At 49.5% G+C, this 12,084-nt stretch overlaps 1 protein-coding gene across 2 annotated transcripts in view; it reads right to left on the minus strand.

Annotated features, from left to right (window-relative positions):
- Window positions 1–12,084, minus strand: part of UMODL1 (uromodulin like 1) — a 71,112-nt gene that overhangs the window by 7,678 nt on the left and 51,350 nt on the right. For both annotated transcript variants that reach the window (XM_008052858.2, XM_008052857.2), the window contains exons 14-20: window positions 11,388–11,500; window positions 7,017–7,230; window positions 4,848–4,985; window positions 2,797–3,116; window positions 1,731–1,876; window positions 1,007–1,243; window positions 611–770 (exon numbers count right to left, since the gene is read on the minus strand). In XM_008052858.2, the coding sequence (XP_008051049.1) occupies window positions 611–770; window positions 1,007–1,243; window positions 1,731–1,876; window positions 2,797–3,116; window positions 4,848–4,985; window positions 7,017–7,230; window positions 11,388–11,500 (1,328 nt within the window). The remainder of the gene's footprint in view (window positions 1–610; window positions 771–1,006; window positions 1,244–1,730; window positions 1,877–2,796; window positions 3,117–4,847; window positions 4,986–7,016; window positions 7,231–11,387; window positions 11,501–12,084) is intronic.

Raw genomic sequence — 12,084 nt, forward strand, 5'->3', positions numbered from 1 at the left:
TGGGCAGGTGAGACCTCATCTCTACAATAAATCAAAAATCAGCCGGGCGTGGTAGCGCGCACCTGTAATTCCGGCTACTCGGAAGGCTGAAGCGGAAGGATCGCCAGAGCCCAGTGCGTCGAGGCTGCAGTGGCCGGGAGCGGCCACTGCACTCCAGTCTGGGCGACGGAGTGAAACTCCAACTCAAAAAAAAATTACAACAGCTGATATTTGATATGTTCCATTAATGTGGTTAAAAATAATATTAAATTCAGATAACATATTTATATCTACATATCTGATAAATCACCTGGAATTTGAAGAGTGCTATGAATCATGACAAGGTAGTGTGCATGTGGGCAAGGTAGAGCTGAACATGACACACTCAAGAAGGACATTGTTTAGCCACCAAGAAATCCAAAATGCCCACCAGCTCACACCACCCCTCAACCCCAGGGCCACTTACTGTCAAGATACCATTTCAGATGCCAAGGCTGCAGGGCACAGTGACTCTTCTCAGAAGCCAGCTCTAGGGCTGCTTGTGCCCTGGGCTTTTGTTAACAGAGCAATTTTCCCCGAGACAACAAAAGACATGAGCCTAGTCAAAAGCTTAGAAAAACCAAATGCTCACTATTTTGCATGTGGCTCCCGGAGACTCCATGCAGATGCGGAGTTTGCAGTGCAGGTAGACGATGGAGTTGTTTATAAAGGAAAAGATTCTCAGCTTAAACTGGGCCTTGTTGGAGTTGCCGTTTTCGATCACACTGGTGTACGTGTTGGGCACCGGACAGCTGAGGAGAGAGGAGATGGAATGCCTTGGTGCTACACAGGACTTGCTGTCCTTGTTCTAAGCTGGATTTGCTTACAACCACATCTGACGATGCATGCCACAGGCTCTGTGGGGGTTTGGGACTGGCCATCTCCCAAAACCCTAAACCCAGGTCCATAACAGCATTTGCCTGGCCATTCCGAGGAGCCCACAGCAGACAACGCAGCCAGGCCAGGTGCTGCCGACCCAAACCCCTACCTGTTGTTGATGAAGCCAAAGGTGACTGGATCCTGGGCATTGCTGGAGGGGGTTGCCCAGCACTCTGTCAGGACCACTTTGAGGTTGCTCTTCTGTCGGTAGAGACCCACTTCGATCTTGACATCATCACTGGCAGACACGCTATAATTCTGAGGTATGGGAGAATCTCCTATAAACAACTGCATTTCGGTGACAAAGCTCCCGGCACCATGAAGGTCCTCAATGATGGTGTACACCCTGGAAGAGGAGGCAGCTTTCAGGAGGCCCGTGTCTAGGGCCCTCTCTCGTCCCTGCTTCTTCCCCAAAAAGCATCTCTGGAAAGATGTGGAAATAAACAAAGACCATCCAAGGGGGAGCAATGGAGGCCATTTATCCAGGGCTAGCCTTTCAAGAGGTCGGCAGAGACTCACTGCAGGAGAGGAGGGGGAGTGAAAGAGAGAGGCTTAGGGGTGCCTGATGGAGGCTAAGGTTGGGAGGCTGGAGGGGCTCTCTGGAAGTAGGGGAATTGGCGGGGGGAGGCGCATATTTGGCCTTCTCTGGCGATCCTATATTGGAAGACAAAAGTTAGGAGATCTGGCAGTAATTAATTCAGTCCCACCTATGGCTTGCTTGCTTGTTCAGTTTCAAAGAAGGATGCTCTAATGGCTGAAACCCCAAAGACCCCCCAAGTAGAAGTGCTCGAGAGGATTCGGGGCTGAGCGGGCAGGGACACGTCTCCACGTACCCCCACTCCGGGGTGTAGCCCGAGGATGTCAGGAGGTCATTCTGGAAGGCGCAGTGGATGGGGCTGAGGATCTTCAGGTAGTGGATGACACCATCTGGCGACAGGTCGTTCCTTAGGGTGGTTCTCACCACTGTGGTCGTCATGTTCTGAGCACAGACAGGGAGTGCTTGAGCACCTGAGCCCCCATGGGCCCCACACTGGGCTGTACCCCTGGCTTTAGGTGCTGGGGAGGAGCAGGGGAGCTCCTTTTCTAAAACCTAACCCCCAAAGTGTCAAAACCCTTATGATTTTCCCTAATACATTTTATTTGTTTGCTTATTTATGTATTTATTTATTTATTATTCAAGGCAAAGTCTCACCCTGTCACCCACACTGGAGTGCAGTGGCACGATCACCTGGGGAGAAGAGGCCAGAAGACCCCAGAGGCTGGGGTGGGACAAAGGTAGAGACGGGAGCTGGGACTATGGGTGGGCCAGGAGGCTGAGGGACCCATGTGGACTATCTGAGGCCATCGCAGAGCATGAAAGGCACTTATGCACTCACAAATATGTAAGCACACCCATACATGCATCCATACATAGATTCACAATCACATACATTCACACTCACATGTTCACACATGTATTCACACAAGCGCACATCCACTTTTGCCCACACAGACATATTCAGACACCTACACACATGCACATTCACATCCACATGGGACTCCTTGGCTTTCCTGTCTCTGTTCCTATCCCACTGCCTCTCCACTGGTCTGTGCAGGGAGGATTGTTTAAGTTTTCACTCTGAGGCCTGCCACAGGCCCTTTGTGGCAGAATCCCTTCAGAGTGGGCTCACAGACTGTCCCACCCCATCCAAGGTACCACCTGTGCCCTGTCTGAGAACTCAGTCCTGACTCCTTAGTGGGGTACCTCACTTAGAGCCAAAGACCTCAGGGTCCAGGGTTTTGCCTGGTCTCCAGTGCCAGATATGGAACCTTCATATCAAGGTCTCCTGGGCCTAGACCGCACCCCCACACACACCCCGGTACCGAGTGTGCATCTGAGCCCAGCTCGCCCAGTCTTACGCTCTGCACGACAGTCCCACACTCGCTCCAGCCAGTCTCCAGGAGCACATGTGTGCCGTTGCTGTGGCTCACGTTGCAGGAGGGGTGTCCCAGGTACAGTGAGGACTCGGGGACGGCCTCCTGCAGCAGGAAGCGTCTCTGGATGGCCACAGCCACCTTCTCAATGTCGCAGAGCACCCTGACTGCACCGGTCAGGCTCAGCCGTGGGGGCAGGTCTTGGGGGGTGGGACCATCGCCTTGCATGGGGGCAGCTCTGGTTCCTGCTGGGCTGGTGGGCTGCTTTGGGCTGGGACCCTGGGTCATGATGCCAGGAGAGTCACCTGCAAGACACGAGGAGATGTAGGCAAAGGTGTGTGTCTGGAGCTGGCATGGAGACAAGGTAGATGATAGCCTCTGCACCTGCAGCAGCCACACCCGGAAGGACATGTTCCAGCTACACAGCCACACACATATGTGTAGCATGGTGTCCAGCATGGGCGGCTGGGCCCAGGGACCGGGAACTGAGGGCCCAGTGCTGGGCTGTGCCATGCCTGGATACGGACAGGTCTGTGGCCCTTGGAGCCCCCAAGCCTCATCTCTAAGATGGGCTGATGGCACCCCCTCTTGGGATTCCTGCTCCACTTCCTTCGTGCCCCCAAAGCTTGCTTAGTGTCAACGTCGAGGGGAACAAGGAGGCTATGGAAAGGCCTTCAACACTCCCTTCCAGGTCTGTAGACCCTGGACACATCTCTGCAGGTGCCCACACCCCACTTCAGTACTGGCTCCATTCCCTGGGCGCCTGGCTTGTGCCTTCTTTCATCTTAGAGTGGGGTTGCCCAGCACCCTGAAGCGTCTCCCAGCTCACCTGTCTCTAGGACACAGTCCAAACAGTTGCTCGTGTTTTCACAGTCTTTGCTACAGGCCTCAGACCATCCCTGGACAGCCTGCTTCCCACTCTCTGCCACTCACCTCCTGCAGATTCCCACATCAGAGGCCATGCCACCTACACCAGTTCCATTTTCATGGAGGCACCCATTCCCCATGCCCTGCCCTCCCTGCCAGGTATCATCTTAGCTATGCTTTAAGATGCTTCTAAGACACTACCTCCAGGAAGTCCTTCTTGACCACACTCATTGGGCTGAAAAAAGTTGACCTCCTCTGTGCTTCCTGATTCTACCTCAAGCAGAGCATGTTCTATGTTCCCCATGATACTGTGTTTACTGCTATAAATGCCTGTCACCCTTCACGGGACCACAGATTGCTGGACAGCAGGTGTCATCTCGGGGTCAATGCAGGTGTCATCTCGGGGTCAATGCTAAGTCCACTAAGGCCCTGTTTAACAGAAAACATGCTAAGAAGAGTGTCTGGGTGGACACATCTCCCTCGTGCTGCTTGTCACATGGCCTGTGTGTTGTTAGCAAGACCGTCTCCTGGCTTTGGCACATTTACACCAGGTGTATATGCATCTTTCTCATCTTGGATAGCAGGACTGGCACTTGGTGATACTGGCACCTTTCAGGGCCTGGACGTGTATGAAAGAATGAGAAGGAACACGCATGGGCACAGGTACACACATATACCACATGCACACACACCATACACATGCACACACCACATGTACACACACTACACATGTGCACACACCATACACACATGCACACACATACCACATATACATCACATGCACACAATGCATGTACATACACTATACACATGCACACATACACCACACATTCACACATGCACACAAATGTATACATGCCACACGTGTGCACACATAAACACACCGCATGTACACTCACTGTGCACATGCCCACACCACACATGCACACACACATGCACACATGTGTGCACAGCACACATATGCACACATCCACACACATGTATGCACATGTATACAGCATACACATGCATCACACACATGCATGCACCACATGCACACATATACACCCCGCATGCAGAAAACTTGCCCAGGACATTAAAATATGCTAGCCTCATTTGGACAAGAAGGCCCTTATGAATGAATGTCCTTAAGAACCAGTCTTCCAGAAAAAGGACTATGGTAATATTACCTTCACAGAGCCTTCCAGAATACTCCACAGGGAAGTTGGGGGCTCCTCCCTCACAGCTGCAAGTGAAAGCCCCAAAGGTGTTTCGACAGGATGTCCCAGGCACACAGTCGTCCTCCTTCCTTTCACACTCATTGTAGTCTGTGCAACATTTAAAAAACAAAACAGAAAATCATCCCTAGGGCCTGTGGGTCCACACCCAGCCTCATGGGGACAGCATTTCTCAAGAAGGACAGTTGGACCTTCCCAGGTGAGGCCAGTGGGGTGGCTCATTCTGGAGCATTCAGGGGACTTTCTGCCGAGCTGACTGGGGATGTCCTCAGTGGCTGTTATGGAAGGAGGAGTGTAGTCCCAGGACTGGGAGGGACGCTAGACCCAGCAGAGCCATCCCTTCCATTCCCTGGAGTGACCAGGAGAGGAGCAGGCCCCACACCCACCCTGGCCAGGCGGAGAGGCCCAGGCCACCTGCCTGTCACTCTTATGCTCAGCATGTTAACAACAGCACAGGTCTACTGCAGAAAGTGGGTCATGACCAGAAAATTGTGGCAAATAACATCAACTCCCCTGCACCAGCTTGGTGCTGGGCCTCCTCCTGTTCTTATAAGGCACAGGCATGCCCAACCAAGAGCACAGTTGGCCTCTGCCACCAGTGCCTTCTGTCTAAGCACACCTCAGTTCTCACGGTGGCTCAACAGCCCAAGGTACGACACCGCCATGGTTCAGCACCTCCCCTATTATGAGATGGTCCGTTGTCTCCAATTCTTTTGCCTTTGAAGACGTGCTGAAGATGAATACCTCTGTCTATAAACTATGGTCTAAGCTGAGACCTGAGTCCTCAGGATAAAGCCCTAGACTATGTGACATCCCAGCGTCCAAGCAGATGAATGTTTTTAAAGCTCTTGACATGTATTGCCAAATTGGTTTCTGTGACATGGGAGTGAATTCTATTCCCAACACCAATCTATGCAAGCACCTGCCTCACTACACTTTCGTCAGTACTAGCATTAGCAGTAAAAAGATTTTTTTTTAGCAATTTGGTTGGCAAAAAGAGAAATTTAGGCCAGGTGTGGTGGCTCACACCTATAAACCCAGCACTTTGGGAGGCCAAGACTGGAGGATTACTTGAGCCCAGGCACTCAAGACCAGATTGGGCAGTATGGCAAGAACTTGTCTCTACAAAAATGTTTAAAATTAGCCAGGCATGGTGCATGCACCTGTAGTCCCAGCTTCCTGGGAGGCTGAGGTAGCAGGATCACTGGAGTTCGAGGCTACAGTGAGCTATGTTCACACCCCTGCACTCCAGTGTGAGAAACAGAGCAAAATGCTGTCTCTTTTAAAAAAAAAAAAAAAAAGCAACTTAATTTAATGGGAATGTTTTTGATGATCACATCTTTCTTAGTCATTTGTATTTCTTTTATATATTGTCTGTTTAGGACTTCTGTACACAATATTAGGTTTTTAGTATTTATCATCCATTTGTATGATCTCTATATATTTAGGATATTAATTCTTTATCAAATGATGAAAAGTATTTTTGTGGTTTGTTTCTTGTCTTTTAATGGTGCCTTTATTTCATTTTACATAAAAGATTTACATTTTTATGTAGTTAGCATTTCAGCCTTTCCTATAAAAATCTGCCTTACTGTGAGAAATCCTTCTCACTCCAAAAATCAGAAAGTATTAACCTTCCATTTTAAAAAAGTCTTCCTTTCTTTTCTTACATGTAACTATAAGCCACTTATCAGTTATGTTCAAGTATGATGTGAGAAAAGCTCTAAACCGCCATTTTCTCTCAGCTTTTCCTTCAATTATTTTCCTAAGGTCTCCTTGGAAACTGTGCTTAGGACAGTCTGGCTGCAGCAGGGGGTGTGTATCTGCCCTCAGCCCATGGAAATGGGCAGCAGGGGAGGGGACAACACCCCCTGGGAAGCTTTGCAGGTTCACTTGAAGATGTTTTCAACCCTTAGACCATAAAAAAAAAAAAAATTAGAGTCGCAGTAAGAGTGACGAGGCTGGTCCTGTCCACTTAACGCTTTCATCTAATTCCAGGGACGATTTTAAGAGGGACACAAGAGCATGACAACAGCTTTCAAAAGTAGAGGGCAGGAGCTGGGTTCCAGCTGCCTCTGGTTCTGGAACACGGGTTAGGTCTCCGAACCAGCCTCCACATACCCCATATGAAGGTATCGCCTCTGATGACCTCCAGCAGAGTCGTGTCCTGAAAGGCGGCGAGGAATCCAGCAGACACCTCCTGGATGTCCACGTCTGCAACAATCAGCAAGTGAAACTCCACGACAACGCTGCCGTTGGTGATGCTGGTGACTTCCATCCTGATCCCACCGGCGTCCATGTCCTGAAGCAGGGTGGCTGGCAGGGAGCCCCGCACCTTTGGGGAAAGACCAGGTGACAAGAGCCACACATGACTCTTGGGCAGCCACCCTGAGGGGGCCACTCCTGGGACTCTGCCCAGCAGCAGGGCTGACCCGTGGCAGGAAGGAAGAAGCCACAGGTTGTTTCTGGATCCTTTTCCTGTCTGCCATGTCCCCAAGTTCAGCACATACACCTGGAGACATCTGTGATATAAGAAGAGTCCATGTTCCCCATAACCAGCAAAAAGTGACAGAAAGATGTCAGTAGGCAGAGTACGGGGCTAGGAGCACAGGCAGGGACCTCACAGGGCATATAACTTGTTAGCTCTCCCTAAGGAATTCAGAACCTGCTATTCTTAGCTCAGAGCTATGGAAGACGGGTCTGAGCCAACTTCCTTTTTTCTAGAACAGTCTGTTGCTGCTGATATTGCAGAACACCCCCCTTTTCCAGTCTTCCTCCCACTTGTCCCCAAACTGCTGCCTGGGAGCATTTCCGACATCCCTGCTAGGACAGGCAGTTCCCACCTCTGGAAGGCTTGCTTTATGCTCTATCCCATTCCAGCCCTCCATGCTTAAAACACCAGAAAGACTCACAATGAGTTTTGTTTGTTTGTTTGTTTGTTTGTTTTTTGAGTCAGAGTCAGAGTCTCACTCTGTCATCCAGTCTGGAATAATGACCCATATCATGCACATCTCCTATGGAAAAGGCACCTCCAGGGTTTATTCTCACCAAGAAAAACCAAGAGGTGCAGAGGCTCAAGGCCAGGGTTCAAGGATTCACCTCCTAGTTCCCAGGCTATCCAAGGTAAACAAATTCATTATCACCTCTCAGAGGCTGCAGACCCCAGAGGGGCACCCAGCTGTCTTTGGTCAGGCTGCTGCTATCTCTACTGTCTTCACAATCACAGTGCTTGCCACCCCCTCCCTTTCTCTCTCCCTCCCCCGCCCTCCATTTCTCCCTCTCCTTCTCCCCTTCTCCCTCCTCCTCCACCCCTCTCCCTCCCTCCCTCCATTGCTCCTCCCCTTTCTCAGAGGAATCTGTCACAATCTTGGACTAACGTCACTTTTAGCTGCCCTTCAAACCAGAGTTTGAGCAAAGTTCCAGGTCCCTTGCTAGAAAGTGATGGAGAACCTGGTGCCACATTAACCCACCATCTCCCAAAATTTCTCTTAACATCCTACCTAAGCAATTAGACTGAGTGTGTTGACTCACACCTGTAATCCCAGCACTTTGGGATGCCGAAACCAGAGGATTGCCTGAGCTCAGGGGTTTGAGACTAGCCTGGGCAACTTGGCAAGACCTAGTCTCTACAATAAATAAAAAAATTAGCTGGGTGTATTGGTACGTGCCTGTGGTTCCAGCTACTTGGAAGACTGAGGTGGAAGGACCGCCTGAGCCCAGCAGGTGGAGGCTGTGGTGGCCATGACTGTGCTACTACACTCCAGCCTAGGCAACAGAGTGAGACTCTGACTCAAAACAAAGACAAAAACAAACCAACAAAAAAACATCCTACTTATACAATTAGTTGCCCAATTATTTGCTATCGCAAAATTCTAGACAAGAAACATCTATTCCCCCAAATAGGCAAAGGAGTAGATGGTTCAAAGAGGAAAGATTAATCAAGAAATGTAGGATGGAGGGAGAGCCGCCTCATTTGACCACCAGAGTTAGGTGGGACCGTTTCAGTGTTTGCTGCTTAGTACTGTGTTTAACTATTAGTTAACCTAAAGGAGATGGTGACATACATTATAAAGCCATCCACAACTCTTGCGTCCATGCACTGGGTCAAGGGCTGGGAATCCCAGGCAAAATCAGGTCAAATCCCAGATTCAAATGCACGCCACTGGGACCCTTCCTGGAGGCCCCTTGATCTGTTTTATCAGGGAGTAAAGCCAATGGGAATTGAGGGCCCACCGGTGTGTTATCACATTCTGCCACCAGATGGCGGTGTCAAACTCTGTCTATTCTGCGTCTTAAACTCAGGCTGGGCCGGGTGGCTCATGTTTGTAATCACAGCACTTTGGGAGGCTGAGGCGGAAGGACTGCTTGAGCCAAAGAGTCAGAGACCAGCCTCGGCAAATAGAGAGACCTCCTGTTTATAAAAAAATCAAAACTACTAGTTGGGTGTTGTGGTGCATACCTGTAGTCCCAGCTACTAGGAAGGCTGAGGCAGAAGGATCATATTAGCCTGAGAAGTTGAGGCTGCAGTGAGCTGTGATTGTGCCACTGCATCCCAGACTGGGTAAAAGAGTGGGACCCCGACTCGAAACAAACAAACAAAAACTCAAACTCATGAAGGAAAAGCTAAAATGTGAAATTTCCACAATGCAAACAAGATCACTAGATTATGACAAGTGCATTCTCTAAACTTCACAAAGTAACCCCACCCAAAAGGAGACTTCTTAAAGGATTCTGAAGTATACTAAATTGTAACAATAAAGGCTGAGGAAGGAGGGCTGAGGAAGGCTGAGGGATAGCAGGGAGGAGGACAAGAAAAAGCAGAAAAAAGAATTTTCACTAAGGCAAGGGATCATGGCAACATCGTTCATAATAGACAAAAAGCAGATGTAACCCAAATGTCCATCAATGAATGACTGGCTGAACAAAATGTGATGTACTCATGCAACAAATATTCCCCAGCCATAAAAAAGAATGACATTCTGGCCAGACACAGTGGCTCATGCCTGTAATCCCAGCACTTTGGGAGGCCAATGTGAGAATTGCTTGAGCCCAGGAGTTCAAGACCAGCCTGGGCAACATAGCAAGATCTCATCTCTACAAAAATTTTTAAACAAATAAAATAAATGTGCCAGGCATGGTAGCATATGCTTGTAGTCCCAGCTACTCAGGAGGCTGGGATGGAAGGTTTACCTGAGCCCAGGAGGTCGTGGCTGCAGTGAGCCATGATCATACCATTGCACTTTAGTCTGGGTGACAGAGTGAGTCCCTGACTCAAAAACCAACAAAAAAGAATAAAATTCTGATACATGGATGCAACTTGAAAACTCCATCTTAAGTGAAAGAAACCAGACACAAAAGGTCACATAATGTAATGATTCTGTTTCTGGGAAATATCCATAGAGCAAGTCATGATGGCACATGCCTATAATCCCAGCACTTTGGGAGGCGGAGACAAGAGGATTGCCTGAACCCAGGAGTTGGGGACCAGCCTGGGCAACTTGGCAAGACCTTGTCTCTACAATAAAAAGAAAATTTAAATGTGCAGGTACCCTTGTACTACTGTCAATCCCATCTCCCCGCCACCCTCCACTCCACAGAACGGGGGAGGGCAGGATTGGCAGTAGTGGGATTTTGCTGAGGAGGAGGGGCACACCTCATCAACAAGGGTACCTGCATAATGAACATGTGCATACTTAACACTGAGTTGTACCTCACATCTTTAAAATAAAATAAAAACTTTGACAACAACAACAAAATTAGCCGGACGTAGTGGTTCACACCTGTAGTGCCAGCTACTTGGAAGGCTGAGGCAGAAGGATCGCCTGAACCCAGCAGGTCGAGGCTGCGGTGGCCGTGAGCATGCCACTGCACTCCAGCTTGAGTGACAGAGTGAGACTCCAACCCCCCCCCAAAAAAAAGAAAGAAAAGAAATATCCATAGAGACAGAAAGCAGAAGCAGATAGGTGCTTATCAGAGGCTGAGGGAAAGGTCGAAGATGGAGTGACCGCCAATGAGTACAAAGTTTCCTTTTGGGAAGATGAAAATGTTCTGGAATTGGATTGTGATGACAGTCGTACCACACTGCAACATAGTCTAAACCACTGAATCGTATAGTGTAAAAGTGTGGAATTTGTAGTATGTGAAATAGATCTCAATTTTTGTTGTTTTTTTATGAAACATGGGAGGTGCTTTCTGCTCCACAGGGTCCCATAATTGACAAGAAGTTTCATGGGACAAAAAACAGTGTGAAGCAAGAATGCAGCAGAGGAAAAGCTGTGTGTTCTGTCTGCTGATCCAAGAGTGTCTCTCTCTCTGCCTTGGCAGATCCGGGACCCTCAGGGAGCCAGGCTAGAGCTTAAATTCCTGCTTCGTTCAGAAATGAGGAGTTCATAGGTCCTGCAAGTCAGTTCCTGGCTGGGTGAGATTAGAATTCCTCCCACCCTCAGCCCCTTACCTCCCAGAAGGACATCAGGCCTGATGGCACCAACTTACCATCCTGAAGAACAGTTCTAGGAAATCCCGATACTCCTGGCTGCTTGTGTTGCGGAAGGATTCCAGGTAACGGATGTTTGCCAATCTGACTCTTCCACTGAGTTTCTGGGCTGCTGCAGGATGGAGAATGAACATATTTACAACAGCAACTTGTTAGATAACAGACCATTCCTTTAATCACCATCAACGTATTTTCACGTTGGCCAGGAGGAACATCACACCAAGGTTGACTTCCGCTCTAGAAAGAAGGCACGGTGCCTGGCACTCACAGACACGGCCCACCAGACTCCAGAGGACACAGGACAAAGTCTGAGCACAGATGGAGAAACTTCTGGAGACCCAGAGGCAGCTCGGTCCCTTCTACTGTTCTCCCACCCAGCCCCACAACCTCCCTCCCTGGCTGCTGTTCCCTGGGCCAGCGCATGCAGGCAATTTACTAGCAAGCTGGGACAACCTGGGGAGGGAGGGAAGGCACCATAATTTTGCCAGGACTGCAGGTGCAAACCAGGCTGTCCCAGGTAAACCAGGATTCAGGTGCCTTGGCCAGGCCTCTGCTCAGAGCCCACGTGGCAAGGGGGGGCCCAGGGGTTGTGTTTAGAATCAGCCCTTCTCCCTCCTCTCTTATGGTCTAAGAGAAGTCCCTGCTTGGGCAGTCTGTTCCATCTAAGTCTTTTTCCTCCTTGGAGGGCTTCTAGGA

This window comes from Carlito syrichta, unplaced genomic scaffold, assembly GCF_000164805.1.
Source record: "Carlito syrichta isolate Samal-C Ts95f unplaced genomic scaffold, Tarsius_syrichta-2.0.1 Scaffold287598, whole genome shotgun sequence".
In the NCBI taxonomy this organism is placed as follows: domain Eukaryota; kingdom Metazoa; phylum Chordata; class Mammalia; order Primates; family Tarsiidae; genus Carlito; species Carlito syrichta.